Here is a 20819-nt window from a genome sequence, read left to right as displayed (position 1 = left end):
TCTTCTTCTTCTTCTTCTGTCTCTCTCTGTGAATGACGTCATCATTATGGTGTGATGGAGCCATGTTGAGCGGATCAATACCAGACATCACATCACCTCCATCCATTTCCACATATATGTGCGAACAACACGGGCGCGCGTGCACACACACACACACACACACACACACACACACACACACACACACACTTTCTTCTTGTCCTCGGCTGAATTTAGCAGGAAAATGCTCATTCACAATCAACAATCCAGTCAGAAATCACACACTCTTTTTCCAACATTGCGTGTTTGTGTTTGTGTGTGTGTTTAACGTGTGTGTGTGCGTGTTAGTCAACTGGGTGTTCTGGATGATTTCACTAATAGTTTCAGTATGGAGGGCTATAAAGAGCAGACAGTTGTAATTGTAGCTGGTTTTAACGAGCCTCTGATTATGGCAACATTGTAACGAGTGTGGGTCGTTAATGTTGACTAATCTACAGTCATTAGTTCAACACTGTCTGGCCTGAGAGTGAACTGCAACTCATAGACGTTATTCACACACACATGCAGACACGCACACACACACACACACACACACACACACACAGGCAAAGGCTCTTATATATGCAAACACGCATTTATAAAAACCAAAAATGAAAAATGAAACATACCCTCTAGAAAATACTTTGTACTTATATACTTTGATCAAGAGCTTGTTCAAGTGTGTACGTATGTGTCAGTACAGTTGGCCTACCTGTGTATATGAACCTTCCTGGTGTGCCTTTGCAGAACTGTTTGGACTTGTAAGACAGAGTGACCTCAACAACCCCGGGGATGTGTCTGGGAGGCGTCTGCACCCGGATGGCATGCGGCGTGATCAACTAGAGAAGGAAGGAAAGGGGGGGGGGGGGGGGCAAGAGTCAGTACACAAAAACACATCACCTGATCGGGACAAAATAATGTGGCTCTCTGCGTCAGGACGAAAAAAATCCTTCCGCTGAAATAACTTTTCTTCGCACATCTGCAGCGAACAACCAAAGAACTGTTTCTATCCTATCCTAGTTTTGACCATTACTGTAATGTTATTCTTTGAGCATGTTTTGCAAGAGCTTTCTTGCTGGAGCTCCACTCTAAAGTTTATTTTAGTTTGTGGGCTGGAGGTGAATTCCATTTGCACTTGTTAATGTGGGGAAAGACATCTCTAAGTGAGCTGTGTTTACATTTGGATTTGATGCATTTTTGCATCCGTCTGATAACAGGTCCTGAATCTGAATTTGATGTTTGCAGCAAACACAGTTTCCTTTTTCTCATTTTAGCTAGCATCTAAAATGAGATACTCTTATATCCAATGTAGAATACATTTGACATCTTTTACATGGAGATTAATTAATTGAAATCCTGTAAATAGAATATAATGCTATGATTTATGTTTTATTTTGGGTTTGAGTGTGTTGGTAGACGTTTGACCTACAACAGTGTCTTGTAATCTCACATGAGATGGACCAAATGTTTGTCATGCCACAAAAATAAAACTCAACAAGCTACTTTCAAGACAATTTCTCAGGTGAAAGGGAATAATTGTCTTGAGCCGTGTGTGACAAACACTAACTTTTTGGCATCACATTTTTACGGATGGTTTTCAAGAATAGTTTTTGTGGGTAGTCTGTGGGTAGGAGGGACAGCTGCAGACAAACAGAAGTTGGCAAACATGCAATCACTTTCCACCGACAAATTTCTCAAACTGTGCTTTCTCGCTTCGGAATCAATAATCAGGTTGAGTGCAAATGAAACATTTGGTTGGCCAAAATCCATTAGAAGCCAGTCTGAGGAACGCCTGAGAGCTGAGTCAGTTTGAACTGAACTGAACTGAGACTCTGTACACATGTTAGTGTGTGTAAGTGTGGCTCTCAACACTGTAAACAAACCCCTCAGCTCTTAACACACACACACACACACACATCCATGTATGCCAGCATGTACACACACACAGTCGGTGTTGTTGTTGGAAGGGAGCCATGGTCGCTCGGCGCACACGGTGAGTGGAGTCAGAAGACAAATAAACACTGTAGAGGAGTTGTGCTGGGGAAAAGTACGGTAGTGAGCTCTGTATGTGTGTGTGTGTGTGTGTGTTTTTGTGAGCATTAAGCCGATGGCTATCAAAATCTGCTGATTTGATCAGTATTCCAGAGAAAAAGAGACAGAGGGAGTGTGGGTGAAGAAGGTAGAGAGGGGCGGTGGTCGCTTGTTGGTGGGGACTCATTAGAGAGGCAAACCTCATTTAGACAAACATTAACACACACACACACACACACACAGAAACATTCACATGATCACACACAGTTAAGAGCCCGACCATGAGGAAAAGTATGTTTTCATATTGAATTACTTCCAACGGTCGGAGGGCAAAAACACACCATCGAGGGGTTGAAACAACATCGAGACAGGATGATGATTGTTGGCAAACTGACCTCGCTCCAAACCAGCATGGTACCGAAGATGACTTGGAGACCATCGAAGAAGTTGTCCCCTATGATGATGACTGTAGCGCCCCCCGTAGTCCACCCCTCGCTGGGACTGATGGCTTTAATGCAGGGAGCTGAACCTGGAGGGAGGAGAGGAGGAGAGAGGAAGGGAGTAGTAGCCAAGAGAGAGAGAGGATAAAGAGGAGTGAAACAATTATTAAAAGAGTATTGGCATTTGAGGTGCGTCTAAACAAAACAGTTGTGGAATAACACCTACAGTATCAACATTCACTCTTTTACTGGACACGTCACGGTTGTAGGAAAACATTTGTTTCCTTTGAAGACAAATCAGCCTCTAAACACGGAGGGAAATCTGGCTTCAAGCCTTTTCATCCCTGTTGCATCTGCACCTCATATTTCTTCATGGTACACCCCCTCTGCTTCTGGCCGTGGTCCAGATCAGTACAGCACACTTATACACTGAACACACTGCCGACTCAAAGGCTGAGTCCTTTTCAATTGGTCCTTTAGAAGTGAGGTTTCTCCGTAGAGATTGTTCTTCTGAGTGCAATGAGAGAATAAACAAAGCACATACAGTAAGTGCAGATGTTTGAGTTTGAAGTGTAAGCTTCTTCTTTTCAATTTCACACCATCATTTATTGTTTTTCAGAACTTCAGAACGTCAGTATACATTCATACACTTGAATGTATACTGACTACTGACTAAATAATATATCCAATTTATTTATTATTTATAAAGCACATCCACAAACAATAACAGTTGACCAAAATTAAAACATCAGCTCCGCTATAACTCCATTTCCATGAACCATGAGATGCAGTTGAAAGCTCTGAAGCCTTGTAAGTGAACCTTAGTGTTTCGCCGTGTTTAACATACACTGTTCCCAAATATCAGGAACAAACAAGGTGAAAAAACAAATAAATCTGTGCATGCCTTCTGAGACACAGATGAGACGCTCAAGAAAACATATTTACTCAATCATTGCGGTTAAAAGAGACACTTTTTAATTATTCTGTGAAGATGAGGAACATTTGCTCATACTTTTATTAAATGAAATGTGATACTCAACCATAATTGTGACAGAACCTGTAATGTTTATTTACTTTTTGTTTATCCTAAAGCCAGACTGATATGAGATGACATGGATAAAAACCACACACAGAAGGTTCAGTATGCATCATAATACTTCAGACTGAATGGATACTGGTCAGCTTTATGTCACGTCAGTATTGTGCGAGTGTTGTGTGTGTATAAACTCACATCCAATCCCATATCACAACAATAAGAGCTCGTCTGTCAAAAGCCAACTCTCCTCAAAGTGTGTGTGCGATTATTAGTATTGATCTGAATTACAACAACATCTCTTAGTCTGGAAAAGAAGCATAATGATATTAGAGCTAGCAACACACACACACAGCATCACACCATGCATTGTGTGTGTGTGTGTGTGTGTGTGTGTGTGTGTGTGTGTGTGTGTGTAGTGGGTTGGATTAGCCAGATGGAGGGGCAGGAATCACCTGATAGGATTAAACCATCAACCATCTGGTGGCCATGCTGCTTACGCTCACACACATTCACGCACAGACACACACACACACACACACACACACACACTCTTGTGTTACCGTGTTCTAGGTAAGACGGAGTCCCCTCCACAGGGTCGAGCCTGCGGGCTCGTCGGCCATGTTTGGAGTTGTTGTGGACGAACATGTTGTCGGAGACTGACAGGACGTGTCCCTCCACGCTCACCGTAGTCGATACCACCACCTGGAGAGAAGCAGGGGACGGGATTGGGGGCAGACAGAGTGAGGTTGGAGATAATATGAGATAAAAGAGGAGAGAGTTGGGTGAGACAGGAGGAAGAAGGGAGGGAAAAGGGGGAGAGGAGCAAAGGGGGAAAAAAAAAGAAAACCAAAATGAGGAATTACAAAGTTGGGGGTCTAGAGATCATTGCAAGGAGGAATTAAAAGCGTGAAACTGTGAAAAGCTCTTTAAATGTAACCCGTTATCACTGCTATTACCATCACACTCAACACACACTAAGTCACTGTAACTGTGTGTGTGTGTGTGTGTGTGTGTGTGTGTGTGTGTGTGTGTGGTGTCTATCCTCCTCTGTTCAATAGTTCCTGATGGGTCCGGCCCTTAATTATCTCCCAGGGAAACAGAGCTGTCTTCTCTGGTTCCACTACAATAGAGCTGCACAATTAGAGGCACAGATACTGTCACACACTTGCACCCATATGACTCTCTCTGTCCTATCTCAGACACACACACGCAACAAACATGCATATAAGAAGCACACCAGCCGAAATACACACACACACACACACACACACACACACGCCATCACACATCACACACACACACACACACATCACACACACACACATACACACACACACACACACACACACACACACACACACACGTGCCATGGTAATAAATCTATCAGTATCTTCTGGACGTCTAGTATCTCCACTCGGACTCAAGTGGTGTCTTCCTGATTGTGTTGTGGCTGTGCAGATAAGGAAATAATAAAGACTGTACTGCCTTAAATCTCATTCATAACCCCAAAACATCCTGTCTTTCTTTCTTTCTTTCTTTCTTTCTTTCTTTCTTACTTTCTTTCTTTCTTTCTAGTCTCTGTCTTTCTTCCTTCCCTTCTTCTTTTCTTTCTGTCTCTCTAACACCCTCCTGCATTGTGTGTATATTTCTGTTCTGACTAGTCAGGGTCACGACCTCGTGTTTCCTGTAAAGGCGCTGATAGATTATTTACTTACACAGAAACACACACATCCCTGTGTTTATGTGTTACAGTAACCATAGAGTTATGTGTAGTATTATGTGTTATATCCACAGACAACACAGGGAAAGGAGAGAGAGAGAGAGAGAGAGAGAGAGAGAGAGAGAGACAGCTTGAGGATGAGGGAGAATGAAATGACGAAAATAAAAAACGTGTGGTGGTTTCTACCTGGAACCTCCTCATGTCTCGTGGGTTTCCTGCATTTTTTAGACAGTTCTGGTTGCACTTGAGGAAAAACTTGAGGAAGAATCTGTAGACAGAGAGGACAGGCAATATTTGAGGTTAACAGTTAAACATTAGACCAGCTTGAAGACTACCCTGTTGCTTTCCTCCAGGATATGTGAATTCAAGCTCAGTTTCCAGCATACAGCACAGACAGAACCCCAAATGCAGACAGAGAAATTAATATTTCATAATGTTGGAAAGTCAAAATGAATTTCCTTGTGGAATTTCCTTGTGGATGTGTAGAACCCGTTTTTTTTTGTTCTTAAATCCACACCAGCTGAGACTGCTTTGAAATGCCACATGAAGGCGTTGGATGAACATACAAGAAGGCAAATAAAGGCGGCACATTGAAAATATGTGACTGTGAGTCAGTTGAAGTTTTGGGAAAGTCTCGAGTCTGACCTTCAGTTTTATAGTTTTCTGAATCCAAACTTCAACTTCTACTCCCAAAGACTCACAAGTTTTTCCATAGGTCTTTGTTCAACTTGACCTTCATCCTCAATGCAACTGTATTTAGATTATGGCTTAAAAACCGAAAGTGCTTGAAACAATTTCAAAACAATGTTCAACATGTGAAGAGACAGATTTTAAAACCTTTCTTGAAGGGGGGGGGGGGGGGGGGGGGTCCTAATGCTAACCCTGATGTCAAATCATTAACTAAAGTGAACTATGTTGATGTTGGGTGTTTGAAACAGGACCATCAGAATCAGAATCAGATTCTGATGGGACCATATGTCATGAATCTATATTACAGAATAAATCAAACACACAGATGGCCATCAACAGCTAACAAACACATCCAGGTTGTGTTTTGGTGCGAGCCAGCTGGCCAGGATTACAGACCCAACAAGGCGCACTCACACAATAACACAGACACACATATGTGTTTGTTACATCTGTGTGTGTTACAGCTTGATAAAAGCAACACCAATGCACAACCTCACATGCAAGACTATATTTCTTTATTTTCTTTCTCCCTCTTTTAGTTGCATTATTTTTTCGTAAACAGCACTTTTTTGTCCTTTTGTAATTGCCTGAGTTTCCTTTTATTGAGTAGAATTCGACAGAAACAAACACATCTGAATGTACAAGGAATAGATAAATAAATCCCATACAACAACTCCAGAAACTACGACACCCAAGGAAGGATCATCAAGTTAAATCATCTCTGTAATATAATGTAATGTAATATTATAAGTTCCACAGAAATTGCAGGGCTATTATATTTGGTTTCATCACTTTGTGTTCACCCTCTGTATTTATCTTAATACAGTTAAACTGCGTACTTAAATAATTTGAACTTTTCATAAGTCTGCATCACCTCCATTCCCTCGTGGCAGAGCCTGGTGCTCTGCTGTTCAAGAGATGACAGCCCTTGTACTGGACCACCAGAACAAAGCAGAGGTGTGCGCTTGTGTGTGTGTGTGTGTGTGTGTGTGTGTGTGTGTGTGTGTGCGCGCGCACAAACATGTACTCCGCATGTGAGTGTATGTGTGTGTGTGACGGTGCAGCACAGCCCAGTGGCAGGTCTGAGTGTAAAACTCTGCGTTAACGAGCTCAGGCTTCGTTAGAACACCGGCGCCGGGATTCTGCATGCCTAATTATCTTGACCCCTCACCCCCGGGTGACAGCCTATCACAGCGGAGGACAGCCACGGTGACCCCTGCTGACCTCCCACTGTCTAGTCCTTCTCACAACACTAGCATAGCGTTAACACGACCACCTCAGCTGACCCTCCGCTGTACATCTCTGTGTAAAGGAGGCGGTCGGGAGGCTCACACATTCTCCCTGCTCATCTGCCTAAATTATGAAAAGACTAAAGCAGCGGTGGAAGAGCTGTTCAGATCTTTTAGAAATACTCCACATTAAGTAAAAGTCCTGCATTTAAAAATCTAGCTTGAGTAAAAATAACATATACTTCAGCGCTAAATCTGAGTAAACAGTATTTTATTATCTGAGCTGGTTCAGGTGGTGCTACAAGTCAAACTTACAGTAAGTAAAATGTATTTGCTTCTGAAATGTACTGGAATAGAAGTATAAATAAGCACATTGATCCACATTAATTTAGTTTCATTGTCAATGACATTATAAAATTCATTGTTTCTTGAGTTGGCGGCTGCTTTTAGCTCCACAGCAATCACTGGCTTCATGTTACTTTACATAAAAATAAATCAAATGAGTTTTGGATCCATATTTGGTATCAGAATCAGTATCAGAAGAGAAAAAGTTGGATGGGTGTATCCCTATAATCAACATCTCTCATCAAAATGCTCTGTGTGTATCCTAAATTCATAAAAAAAGAAGTTGAATGGATTTCATACCTCATAAAACATTTGCAAAACCTTTGTTTTGAATGTTTTTAAACCTGCATTGTTTACTTTAGCTTGTGAGCTTCTTCTACTTCTCTTTCACTGCCACCGACTGTTACTGCCCTCTGCAGTCTGCGGAGACTTGTATCTCGTACTTGTTAGAACACAATATAAAAACAATACAGGGACCTGTTCATGTACTAGTGTTTGACGACTTCACAGGGTTCCTTTAAGTGCTTTGAGTAAATGGACTTCTTTATTTCCCACCTCTGCTCCGCGGCCACTGTAACCCTATTTCTGCTACATTCAGAGGTGAATGAGAAAGGCTCTCATCTCTAATGCTGCACCTACATCATCACCACAATCCCATCTCACCCATCAATTTAACAATATCAATTCCCCCCTCTCAGTGTTTTCACAAACCAAATCATTTCACTCTGTCATTGGCTTATCTCGTTGATGATCTGGCGATATTGCTTGTTATTTTTCACATTTCCATCTACTGCTCGATCTATTTCCTGTGAGAGCGTTTTCTCTCATTGATTTCCGGCGGAACATATTCCACATTTTAATGCAGTATGTGTGCGTTCCTCTTCCCCCTTCACTTGACCCCATCTGGCCTAATCAACTCTGCTACAAAAAGGCCCCGCAGCTACACACACACAGGAACACACACACAGACACCTTGTGTGAATTGATTGGCTGGTCCAGTCACTGGTCGTTAAGAGGCCTCCAATTAAACCAGGCAATTATAAGAGTCTGAATGACTGTGGGGGAGGGGAGCACTCTCCCCCTCTCTCCTCTATCTCACTGCCTCTCTCCGAGGCCCGATCATGTTCAAGTGATAACAGCGCTGTTGACCTTTGCTATGCTGTGAGTACCACACTCAGAGAGCTGACCCGACACCAGTCCTGCTTGCTGCAAACACACAAAGAGACTCTCTCTCTTTCACACACACACACACACACACCATCTGGAGAATGGTAGTAAGCGGAGAGTAAATAAATGAAGATGGAAAGAAACAAAGCAGGAAGAAAGAACGAAGTCAAGTACAAGATTATTATCTTTTTACACCCTATTATTTTTGGCATTTTGCATTTATTACGTAGTGACAGTAAAGATCCAGACAGGGATCATGGGAAGAGAGAAAGAAATGGGTATAACATGCAACAACTGATGTTGTATTTATAGGCGTCTTAACCACTAGTCCACCAGACACCCCATGCCTGTCGGTTTACGTGGTGACTGCCAAGCACATGCCAACATTTTAAAAATATTCACTTTCTACAATATCTGTGCATTACTACTACTGTTACATTTAGGGAAAGGTTGTTGTTATGGGAGACTATGGCTAAACTAAGGTATGGTGAGGCTGAGGCCAGAAGAGCACGTGGTTAAGGTTACGGAGAGATGGTGTTGATGGCTTAAAAAAAGGCAAACATTAATTGCAGGTGTATGAGGGGACACGTACAACAATCCCAACAATGCAACACACGTGAGCATAATTCAGATGGGAAATACTGTAGATTTGTTTTTTTCCTTCGAAGAAATCTGAAGAAAATCTCGCTAGAATGGTACAGGAAGTCCCCTGACCAAATAATGTCTCGTTTCTTTTCTTCTTTTTTTTTAACACAAGAAAAGGTTAGAGATGTTTGCCTCAGCAGCAGCCTTTGTGTTATAGTACGGCGCTCTCATGCACGACAGCACATTTATTTAACTTTATTTAAGCTGCTACTCATGGTAAAGTATGTGCTTTTTAAATGATTCATATTCATTCATATAAGGTTTGTGTTATGATCAGTGAAATATGATGGCTTATTCAAATCTGTAACATATAGGCTCTGACACCGATTCAGTTACTGCATGTTTTGGATATGTTTTGTTTTGCAGGAAGTAAAGGTTACTGGAGTCTTCCTCAGTGTAATTAATAACACCTGTGTTTTACCTGCTATGAGAAGTCAAAATGTCTGTTTTTTGGCCATTTGAGGGGAAGAAGAATCCCACATCACACAAACCAACAGCCATGGCTAACATGTTAGCGTTAAAATACCTGGCTCTTCAAGCTGTAACTTTGGTAAGAGCTTCCTGCTGTGGTGAGGCAGTGAAACACAACCATTCAGTAAATGTTAAGCACAGTATAGACGTTTACCACAGTGCAATGCTAGTTCTTTTAGCCTGTAAATATGTAGTCGACCATAGCCTCATGTTGTCATCCACAGTTGAGTGCTAGTGGTTTTTTTTTTAGCTTTGTAGTTACTATTGTTACTGTTAGCCATGATAATGTAATCGACCACGCCAGGATGCTAGTGTTATTTAGGCTGTTAGCCAGAGTAATGTAGCAAACCACAGTTGGAGGCTGTTTTTTTTTTTTAGCCTGTTAGCCATGGTGTAGTAGTGAACGGCACAGTTACATCCATTATTCAGAGGCTGAGATGGCAATTATGGCTCAGAGCACAACTGACATTAATATTTAATATATAGGGCTAACACAGACCTGAAGAGTGAGACAGGAAGTGACAGAGAGAGGGGATGGAGAGGGCGTTGGGATGTAGAGAGAGAGGGAGAGGAACACATAGGAGAAGAGGATGGGATGCAGTGTGAAGGAGAAACAAATGGAAGAGAGAATGAGGAAAGAGGATTACGTGAGTTTGTTGCGACCACTCTCCTGTCATTTAAACAGTTACAATGCCAACAGGGCAAGGGTGACATCCGGGGGAATTCCTGCTTGTGCTGTGTGTGTGTGAAAAAGAGTGTGAGTGTCTAAGACTGAATGTCTGTGTCCGTCTTATTCCCTAAAGACTCGCTATTCGACTGAGCCAAGAATAACGATGCTGCTTTGGAAGAGAAAAAAAACGAAAAATCTCAAAACACACACACACACACACACACACACACACACACACACACACACACACACACACACACACACACACACAAACACACACAGCATTCTGGTGAGTTGTTGCTGACAGGTGGAGAAATTGCAGTCAGTTAGTGCAGACAAACTGAACAACAGATCAGTGCTTTTGCTGCTGCTGCCTCCTCTGTCTCTTCTCTGTCTCCCTGCTTTCTTTAGATGTCTTATTTCACCTGCCTGCCAAGTTTCCTGGCAGAGCTTTCTGACAGAATGATGATTTTTTTCACTGTCTTTCTCTACGTGCATGTGTGTGAAACAACTTGCTAAAGCCTGTGTACCTCTCGTAACTGCCAGTAACTGATCAGTTGGTGGTTGCACGCTTCACAAAATAGCACCATTCTGCACCAAGAGGAAAACAATGCAAACAATGTGTGAATATGATTCAAAACATTTATTTAAAATGTCACTCTGGATAAGAGCTAGTGCCACTATAATCATAGTATTACTGACCACCCTTTCTGTTAAACATGCTTCTCCTTCTAATCTGTTTCCCCTCTCAGTCTGTTGATCTGTCAGAGATCAACTTCCTGTTTCCTGTTTACACTGAGTGCTTGTTATTGTTTAGTGTGATGACATCAGATAGCATTTCTGGGCCCTGTGCCTGCTATCTGAGTAGTCATGCAGTAGGAAAAACAAGGATAGGAAATACTATAACGCCCTCTATTCGGCTGTTATCGCAATAATAATGTGATAATCTATTGCTTCCTGTGGAGGAAATGCTTGTTTTTTTTCTTTGCCCTTGTAGTGTCTTGTTTAAGAGCACTTCTGCAGAGATAATGCTTGCTAATACAGGGCTTCAACCACAGTGCAGGGGCAGTCCCTGTAATCAAAGCACACTATTTGAAGGATTACAACAAATAAGGAGTCAGGTTTGTTGTGGTTTGTGTCACCAAATTCAGAGTTACAGGCCCAATGTGTGGTACCTTTCCAGTTTTTAAAAGGATCAGGGAGATTGAAATGACAGAAAGAAGCAAGGAGAGGAATCTGAGGAAGAAGATGACTTGGAAGGATAACTGGAAATCCACTTGAGTCTTGGTTCAATAATATGTGAGTTTCACCAAGTCTTGCATAACCTGGAAACTATACTGCCACTGCCAAACTGAAAGCTGGTATAACTGCTCCAAACATGCGGCTGTGAAACCTCACATCAGATTATATGATGTGAGGTTTAATTAAATGTCTTTCAAGCACATAGGGCTGCAACTAATGATTATTTCCATTATTGATTTAATTCTTCTTGATTAATTAATTAATCGTTTGGTTAATTAAATGTCAGAAAAGAGTAAACACAACATTTTCTCGGAGCTGAAGATAACAAATCACTTTTTTTGGTGGAACAACAGTTCAAAACAGAAAGATTTAAAAAATTTTAAAGATATAAAACACAGAAAAGCAGCATATGCTCAGATTTGAGAAGCAGGAAACAGCAAATGTTTGGCATTTTTGCTTGAAAAGTGTCCAAACATTTCAGTTCCACAAGCACACAGTATGTCAACCTGACACCCGTTATAGTATGATCCAAGGACAACAAAACCTCACAATGAGTATGTAACACCTATACTGTGGATTGTTTCCTGACCATTCTCAGTCCTGTGTATCTGTTTTCTTTCTGCTTCAGACTCACCAGAACTCTATAAAGTAACTTCAGCACCTGAAAACATGCTGTCATTTGCAAACAAAAAAGGACCTGGGAAGACGTCCACATGCACACGCTTCGAGCCATCATGGATGAGCAATGCTGAAATTAACAGGAGTGTGAGAGCAGTGGAAGAGGAGTGGAGAGAATAAGAAACCAGACATATAGGAGAAAGTGTGAGTAAAGGGGGGCGAGTGGTCGGGAGCGAAATGGAGTGCAAAAGAAAGAAAAAAGGCAGAGGAGGGGGGTGCACGGGGAGAGGGAAAGAGAGTTATGCGAGGGAACAAGACTTAAGAGAATTGAGCAGAGCCGAGCGAAGCGGAGTTATTTTACATAATGATGGTTGATATGCACAGAGGTAATTGATAGCTGAGCTGCAGCCCCAAAAAACACCCAGCTAGCTGTCAATCACAGCTCATCTCCCTGGAGATATGCTAATGATGATGATGATGAGGGCTTAGCTTCATATTGCTATCATTACTATTAATGCTGTCATTGTTGTCATCTCTGCATATTTAAATGACAGAGCAGGCCGGGGTGGTGGTAGCCGGCCTGTATGATGTCTATGAGGGGGGCTTGTTCTGTCTGCCAGGGCTGAGATAAAGTGAGTATTAATAACCTGTACAGTCGACTTGTTCAGCACTGGTGTGGACCTGTACAAGTGTCATTACATCATTGTTACATGTCAAGGTGACACTGATGTCATCAGTTTGTGACAAGGCAGCACAGTGTCGCTCACAGCCACACACAGTCATTATCTATGGGCCACAAGCAGCAACTGTACAGGGTGAAGGATTATCAGTACATTTACAGACACAGTTATGTCTTGATGAGTTAATATGATCATTCATTTGTGTATTAAATGCCTATATACTGATGTACAGGAATTGACAATCGGAACGAAGCTGTTTTGTATTGTAACTCCATGCACAGGTTTGTTTCGCTCCCACAGTCAAACGATGAAAAAACAGAAAACAACCCTTTCACTGCTAAGAATAATAATAATTACGACCTATTACAACTAGGGCTTTATTTTTGTAGTGTTGGCCAACGGAGGAAGAAACATGAACGGTCAGGCGGTCAGACAGGTTGTAAACAAGCCAACAGATTTACTAGATTATCCAAACCACTTCATTTAGGGGTAAATTCCACAGACAGAAAACCATTGCAAAAGGAAAACTATGAATGTGTGCACAACAGTTTTGCTCTCTTGGTCAAAGCTAAAGCATGAATTCAGTCTGTAAACTGTGATGGAGAATCACAACTGAGTTTTCCTTTCATTTTACAACCTAATAAACATGAATTATCCTTTGAAATCAGTTCTGTTTTAGATCTTAAGTCAGTATCAAATCTTTGTCTTGTGTGTGTTTTTATGTTTTCTTCAGGAGTGTTGACTGTGTTTAATTGTCAAAGACCTAATGAGAGACAGACCAATGAATTATCTTCAGCTACTTCGACCCATAGATTCACTTGTATATGCAGATGAAGTGATTATTTGCCTTTATTGCTTCAAACTTTGTTAAATACCTGAATAGCAGTGATGCTGCCGAACAGGAGTCACAACGGACGTAATGACCCTTAATAAGATATTAACCAGGACTGTGGCACTGGGATGCCAGTTTGGGGCCATGACAAGATGAAACTACAACATGATTACCTTCAAACAAATATTGTCAGAGGTCTTACTCATCGGAGGGAGAGAAATGGGGGAGAACAGTGAGGAGGGCAAAGATGAGGGGCTAGACAGACTTCAAGGGAGGGAGGAGGTTACTGTGGTGTATATTTTAAAGGCTGAAGGCAAACTGTTGAATTATAGATGAGAGGGATTGATTTGGGGGGGGGGGGCAGAGGAGAGAGAGGGGTGAGGCAAGGAGGGGGGAGGAAGTGAGTGAAGGGTGAGCAGCTAAAGGATCGCTAGCTCTGGGCCAAACATGTATGCACACACGCACACATAAACACACACACAGCTTACCTCAAATCGATCTAAAGATCATGCTCTCTCTCCTTTTTACTTCTCACTGTTGCTCTCACACAGACACACACACACACACAAACATAGTTTATCACCACTACTGAACACACACACACACACACACACACACACACACACACCTTTGCCCCAACTATCCTCACAAATACAGACACACACTCACACAGTCTTGGTAACAAGGCAACAGTACCAGTGACCTGTAGTGCTGCAGGCAGATGAACTAAAATAGTAGGGCTGTCTGTGTGTGAATGTGTGTGTGTGTGTGTGGACATTTATTACTCATGTTGTGGGGACATAAATCTGTTAAATAAATCTCGCCTTCGTTTTGTCCCCCCAGTGTGAGTCCCACATTGCAAATCAATGTAAATCATTACATTTTAGGGTGAAGACTTGGTTTAAGGTTAAGGTTAGGTTTAGGTTTTGGTTTAGGTTAGCGTAAGTCTCCAGGAAATGAATGTAAGTCAATGTAATGTCCTCTGAAGTGATGGAAACATGACTGTGTGTGTGTTCCTTTGTCATTGGTCTTACAAATAATTCATGGGGGGGAGGAAGAGAGGAGAGGAAGGGAGCGATGAAGGGAGTGATATTGACAGGAACCTCTTCCTCCTCTCTCCTCCTGTCTCCTCCTCTCTCCATCAGTCACTCATTCAATACACACACATATATATACACACACTGAGTGCAAAGGGGATTTCTCAGTCGTAATGATACTGATTGAGACAAGCATTTATAAAACTCTTCTCCTCTGAGAGATGTCATGTGTGTGTTGCTTCCAGGTTGGATTTTCTTGCTCCTCTTTCCATATCTGACTCTTTCTTTGTCTCTTCTTGTGTCCACTCCTTCATCTAAACACCATACATATGCTTGTGTTTGTCATCTGTTTATATTTTGCTGACAACGACTTCCTTTGGTCATGCAAATGATAAGTGTTGTCTCTCAGGAGAAAAGGCCAAAGTATCATGAAGTTGTCACAGCGCCGCAAAAACCTCCTATGATTTCACCACTGGAGACCGCTGCTCACATCCCGTCTCCACCGGCTACATAGTTGTAGTTGCTTAAACCAAACCTTAGAGATCAGAAAACACTTTTGTGAGGGTCACACGCAAGTGTGTGCTTGTATTTATACTTGTGCGCATGTGTGTGTGTATTCATATTTAAACTGTGAATATCAAATTATCTCAGAGAGGAAATTGTTTCCTTACTACGGAAAAGAAAATGATGAAACCAAACGTACTGTATAAGATGTATTGTAGATTTAAGACGTAGCATCCTGTGTTTCAGTGTATTCATGTGCTGCATCCATTTGTGTGCATGTGTGCATTACGCTATGTGTGTGTGTAGTCTATTTAAAGGGTTGATATCTTATTTAGTCACAACATCCTGGTGGAATGAAATATTTAGCAAAACGCACTATTTCTTCTGCTCTGTTCTGGTCTGATCTGGACACTGACTGTGCACTCAAGCTGCCCCTTTAACATTAACTGCGACAAATCGTTTCAGCTTTCCTCTCTTTGCATCTGGTATCTCTCCCAGTTTCTTCCTGAGTCTCAGATTTGTATATTGGACATCTGAGACTCTACTCAACAGTGGATCTTATACTGAAACAGGGAAGTGATGATTGAATTCGCTTTCCTCACCAAAAGCACAACGTATTTTTGCCATTTTCCATGAAAACTCATAACTGAAACTAATGAAAGAAAAAAAGAAGAAAGAAAAAGCTAAATTGAGCAAAGGTTCACTTTTGGAGGATAGCAACCTCTAAAGGGTAATTTGTGACCTTAACGGAAAGAGGGAAGGAAAAAGAAATGAGTTGAGACGAGGCCGGGAAGAAACACAGAGAGGAAAAAGAGAGAAGAGAGAAGGTGAGGTGGATGTACGGGGCAGGTCGGAGGATTTAACTCCCGCTACGTTTGTCAAACAAATTAACCGCTGTCGAGGTTCCTCACCTGCGCGCGCACGCACACACAGACACACACATAAACTGCCCGTGTGGCATGCATATGGCTCACCCGGTCCAAATAAGGAAATATGCATACATTACCATAACTAATGTAGGAACCACTCCATTTAATATGCTAATTCACTGAAATATTACTGAGCGCCGTCTGTTGTAAATGAATAAATTTGAATTGCAATTAGAATAATCCTTTATAATTAATGAAAACTGTCAATTTTGGTTCAGAAGTAATTTGATTAACGGGTTGATGGGGCACCAATTAAGTGGAGGATGAGGAGGGCTGAGAGTGGAGGATGAAGAGAACAGAAGAGAAGAGAAGAAAGATGACAAGCTCTTCAGATAATCTGTTCCTTTTCATGCGTAATGGAGGGATTAAGCTAAAGTGATGTAATGTTCCTTTAAAGACAAAAAGTGTAAGACAAAAAAAACCACACTTCTCTTACCTTTGTAGACACAGCATCACAGCAGCATCGGGAGAGCAGGAGGAAGCGTAAAAAAGAGGAGAGAGAGAGAGTACAGATGATTAGATAGTGGACATGATAATAATAATCCACAATATTATTATGATACATGTTGAATTAACAATACAGACTTCAAACATTATACAAAACTGCTGACACACGTACTTTCAGATTTTAAAAAACATCTTTTTGCTCATGTACTTTCAGCTAGCAGTGGCTTTTTAGCTGTAGTGTTATATCTGCAGCAGGTCTAGTAATAGTGTCAGCTCACAAGCACCTCCTACCGCTAATTAACCACATACATGTTGCTGTTATTAGCTAATTACAAGACCGGATGCATGCCCGGCTAATTAAAGCTATTAAATCTGTGTGTATGTGTGCATGTGTGTGTAGGAGAGGGTGTATATTAAGGCCTTTCAGGAGTTAATGTTTTAATGACAGAATATAACAGAGACCTGCATTGCAACTGAGCATGTGATACAGCCCCCCCCCCCCCCCCCCCCCAACACACACTCACACACACACACACACTCTACCAGTACAAAAGCACCGCCGTTGCCTCTATTCCCAAATCAATAGCCAAGGTCATTATGTGCAGCTGAATCATATGTTTCACTAAAGTTGCTGCGTGTTAATAATATTTCAACAGAGTTGCAGGAAAAAGCTTCTAATTTAGCTCGTTTAGTCAACACTGTCATCCATCATGGTGAAAACACAAAAGACCCCCCTGACTCTCTCTGCTGTTTTCCTTTTGCTTTTCTCTCCTCATCGTCGCTTTTGCCTCGTCTCATTTTCTCTCCCCCACAGCACCGCCTCCCCTCCTTCTTCATTTTTACTCATTTTCTCTACCCTCCTCTCCTCACTCTGTCCTCTTCTCCTCTTTAGCTTTCTCCTCCTCTACAGTGTGCTCTTCTTCTCTCATACTCACACCCATCTATTCCTTTTCTTCCTTTCTCTCCTGTCCTTCCTCGTTTCCTTGCCTTTCCTCTCATTAGAAGAGCATGTTTTTCTTCATTTGCGCTCTCTAATCCTCTCTCTATACATCTGAATATTCATGGTCTTGTTTTGTTTTGAATATTCAAGAACCAATTAACATGCCGTTTATGAATAATTAATGCTTATTATTTTCTCCCTTTAAAATTTTTAATAATTAAAATCTATAAATCTGAAAACAAAGCGGCTCATCTTTTTCCCACTAACTTTCAATGCAAGTGTATGCGGCCGTGTGTGTGTGTGTCATGCTGACAGACTATTTAACAACAGCTCAGGAACTCTCTCTTTCATCTGCCAACAGTCTATCCTCCTGCCACCCAACCAAGGTGTGTGTGCGTGCGAGTGTGTTTGTGTGTGTGTGTGTATATGTGTGTGTGTGTGTGTGTGTGTGTGCGTGCGAGTGTGTTTGTGTGTGTGTGTGTGTGTGTGTTCACACTCATGAATAAATGAACTTGTTAAAGAGAGATGAAGGGGAAGAAGGAGACAGGCTCTGCTGTCCTGTTCAAAACTACCTGATCTGGCACACCGCTTAGCATGCAGGAACACACACACACACACACACACACACACACACACACACACACACCAGCATGTTCACATACATAACACTGAAGACTGCATCACCAACACTAGACAAATTAACTTGACAATAAGATGAGTATTTAAAACCAGAAGTGAGGAAGAGAGAAATAAAGAAAACGAGGAAGGGAGAGAGAGAAAGATGGCACCTTGTCCCCCTTTAGTCTTATGAACACGTCTGCTTTCACGACAGGCATCATTCCTTTTAATCAGTGTCGCTGCTGTGATCAAAGAAATACTACCTCCACAGAGAGAGGCAGCAAGAGACAGCAAGAGACGGAGTACAATGGGAGACTTCTCACAGTGTGTGTGTGTGTGTGTGTGTGTGTGTGTGTGTGTGTGTGAGAGAGAGAGAGAGAGAGAGAGAGTGGCAGCAACGTTGACTAGTACCTGAACAACAGCAAACTCGTCATGTCTACACGCTGTCACATAAGTGAGGTCTTGCAATACAATCAGACTTACACCACCTTCCCTATGCTTCCTCTTTCTGTCTCACACACACACACACACACACACACAGACATACACACACACACACACACACACACACAGACACAGACACACACACACACACACACACAGACACACACACACACAGCGCTGACAACTGTCAAACACTCACCTCCCAACTGGGGTGTAGGTAATTAACCAGACAAAACAACTCACAACACCTCATGGATCAAGAACACAGAAGAAGAAGTACAAGGAAGACACACGACAAAAACACCAAAAAAAAAGAAAAAAAAGAAGAAACAACAAGAAAAGAGACGCTGCGACTACAAAACAAGCCAGAGCTCCTAAACAAGGAGCTCCACTCAGGAGGAGTACAGAGGGCGGGATAATGATGAAAATAGAAACAAATGTGCACTCCTTCACTTCTCTCTCCTCACTTTGTGCTAATTTGTCTTTACATCTAAAGTAACAGACAGATTTTCAGAAGAACGCCACCATTATGCACCATTCAAAAGTGCTACATCATCACCTACAAGTCATATTTATTCTAATTTTAAATGTTTCTCACACTGCTAATATGATTGGCAGCTTCCATGCTGTATTCAGATTCAGATTAAATTCAAAACAAATCACTTTCCCTGTTTCACAGCAGAGACAGAAAGAGTGCTTCAAGCACAATCAGAGCTAAAATTCACACAGTTTCTCTCAGTGGAAGAAGCGACAAATGACTGGGAAAATAGACAGATCACTTCCAACAGATTTATCCTAAAACAGACGAGAACATGTTTGAATGAAGAGGTCTTATTTTTGGCAGGAAAAGGAATGTGCTTTGGTACAAATTTTGAGACATACAGCAATAACAATACCACTGGTGTTTGTCCTCAGAGGGGGTCATTTGTTTACACTAACATTACATATGAACATCCATCCATCCATTTTCTATAAACGCTTATCCTTTGCAGTTTATTGCAGGGCTGACACATAGAGACAGACAAACCATTCATGTGCACACACAGGCAATATAGAGTCATCAATTAACCTAACCTGCATGTCTTTGGATTGTGGGAGGAAGCCGGAGTACCCGGAGAGAACCCACGCAGGCACAGGGAGAACATGCAAACTCCACACGCTCTCAGCAGAACAGCATCACTTGACTCGAGCACTTGGTTAGTTTCAGTCACATACACGACTTGTTTAGGTTTGTGGAAAGATCACACATTGTGCTAAAATAAGTACTTAGTTAAGGTTAGAAAAACATTGGGGTTTTGGTAAAAATGACTACTTTGTTAAGGTTAGGGAACCTTCGTCGTCACGGTTACAATAATAACCACATGGTTATGGTTAAGGAAGGACTACTGTCACGGTTAAGAGAAACCAAGATTGGCTGTTGGCTGGAAAAGGGAAATGAACTGAGGTTTCAGAGTCTGACGCAACCTCCTCCTTAACTCCCGTCATGATTTCTACAGCCACTAGAGGGCTTGAACAAAAACAAAGGTTGTTTTTGGGCACCTCTGCCGAAACGACTGATACTGTTGTTTCTCTTGGCAGGTGTCATTTGTTTACACCAACTACAAGAGGGTGTCATGAGAAACTTTACTGTGATATATCAATATATCAACGGCCCATTTTTAATGTGCCTTTCCTACAATGACATGTCAAAATGTCCCCTGTGAAAATAGCCACTGGTTGTTGAAAAGATTCAATAGCAATTAGCTTTGTTCGAGCGCTGTCTGTCTTTCTTTCTTCCTCAATCAATTAAACAAAGAAAAACAATTAATAATTTAAAAACACATGACCCAATTTAATTAGAGCCTTCGTTCAATTAACAGTTTCACCCCCTTTGTTCTCTGTCATGGGTGGATGTTATCATGATGACAAATATCACTGTAGATATGTGTGAGGGTGTGAGTTATGCTAAGTCCCCCAGTGTAAAAGAATGGCAGAGCATAAACCACTAATTAGCTCCCACTCAGACAAACCAAGATTGTACAGGCTGTGTGCATACAGTTTTTTTTTTTTTTTATCCCTCTCTGTTT

At 41.7% G+C, this 20819-nt stretch overlaps 1 protein-coding gene across 10 annotated transcripts in view; it reads right to left on the bottom strand.

Annotated features, from left to right (window-relative positions):
• Window positions 1-20819, bottom strand: part of LOC139295718 (transcription factor COE1-A) — a 79969-nt gene that overhangs the window by 20244 nt on the left and 38906 nt on the right. For 4 of the 10 annotated variants that reach the window (XM_070917964.1, XM_070917963.1, XM_070917966.1 and 1 more), the window contains exons 7-11: window positions 5432-5513; window positions 4117-4227; window positions 2725-2731; window positions 2445-2578; window positions 731-857 (exon numbers count right to left, since the gene is read on the bottom strand). In XM_070917964.1, the coding sequence (XP_070774065.1) occupies window positions 731-857; window positions 2445-2578; window positions 2725-2731; window positions 4117-4227; window positions 5432-5513 (461 nt within the window). Of the gene's footprint in view, window positions 1-730; window positions 858-2444; window positions 2579-2724; window positions 2732-4085; window positions 4228-5431; window positions 5514-20819 lie in introns of all 10 variants that reach the window. The other 6 variants (XM_070917961.1, XM_070917958.1, XM_070917965.1 and 3 more) reach the window with 2 other exon arrangements.

This window comes from Enoplosus armatus, chromosome 13 (assembly GCF_043641665.1).
Source record: "Enoplosus armatus isolate fEnoArm2 chromosome 13, fEnoArm2.hap1, whole genome shotgun sequence".
Classification (NCBI taxonomy): Eukaryota; Metazoa; Chordata; class Actinopteri; order Centrarchiformes; family Enoplosidae; genus Enoplosus; species Enoplosus armatus.
The sequence above is the reverse complement of the archived record's forward strand: the minus strand, read 5'-3'. Positions and strand labels throughout refer to the sequence as shown.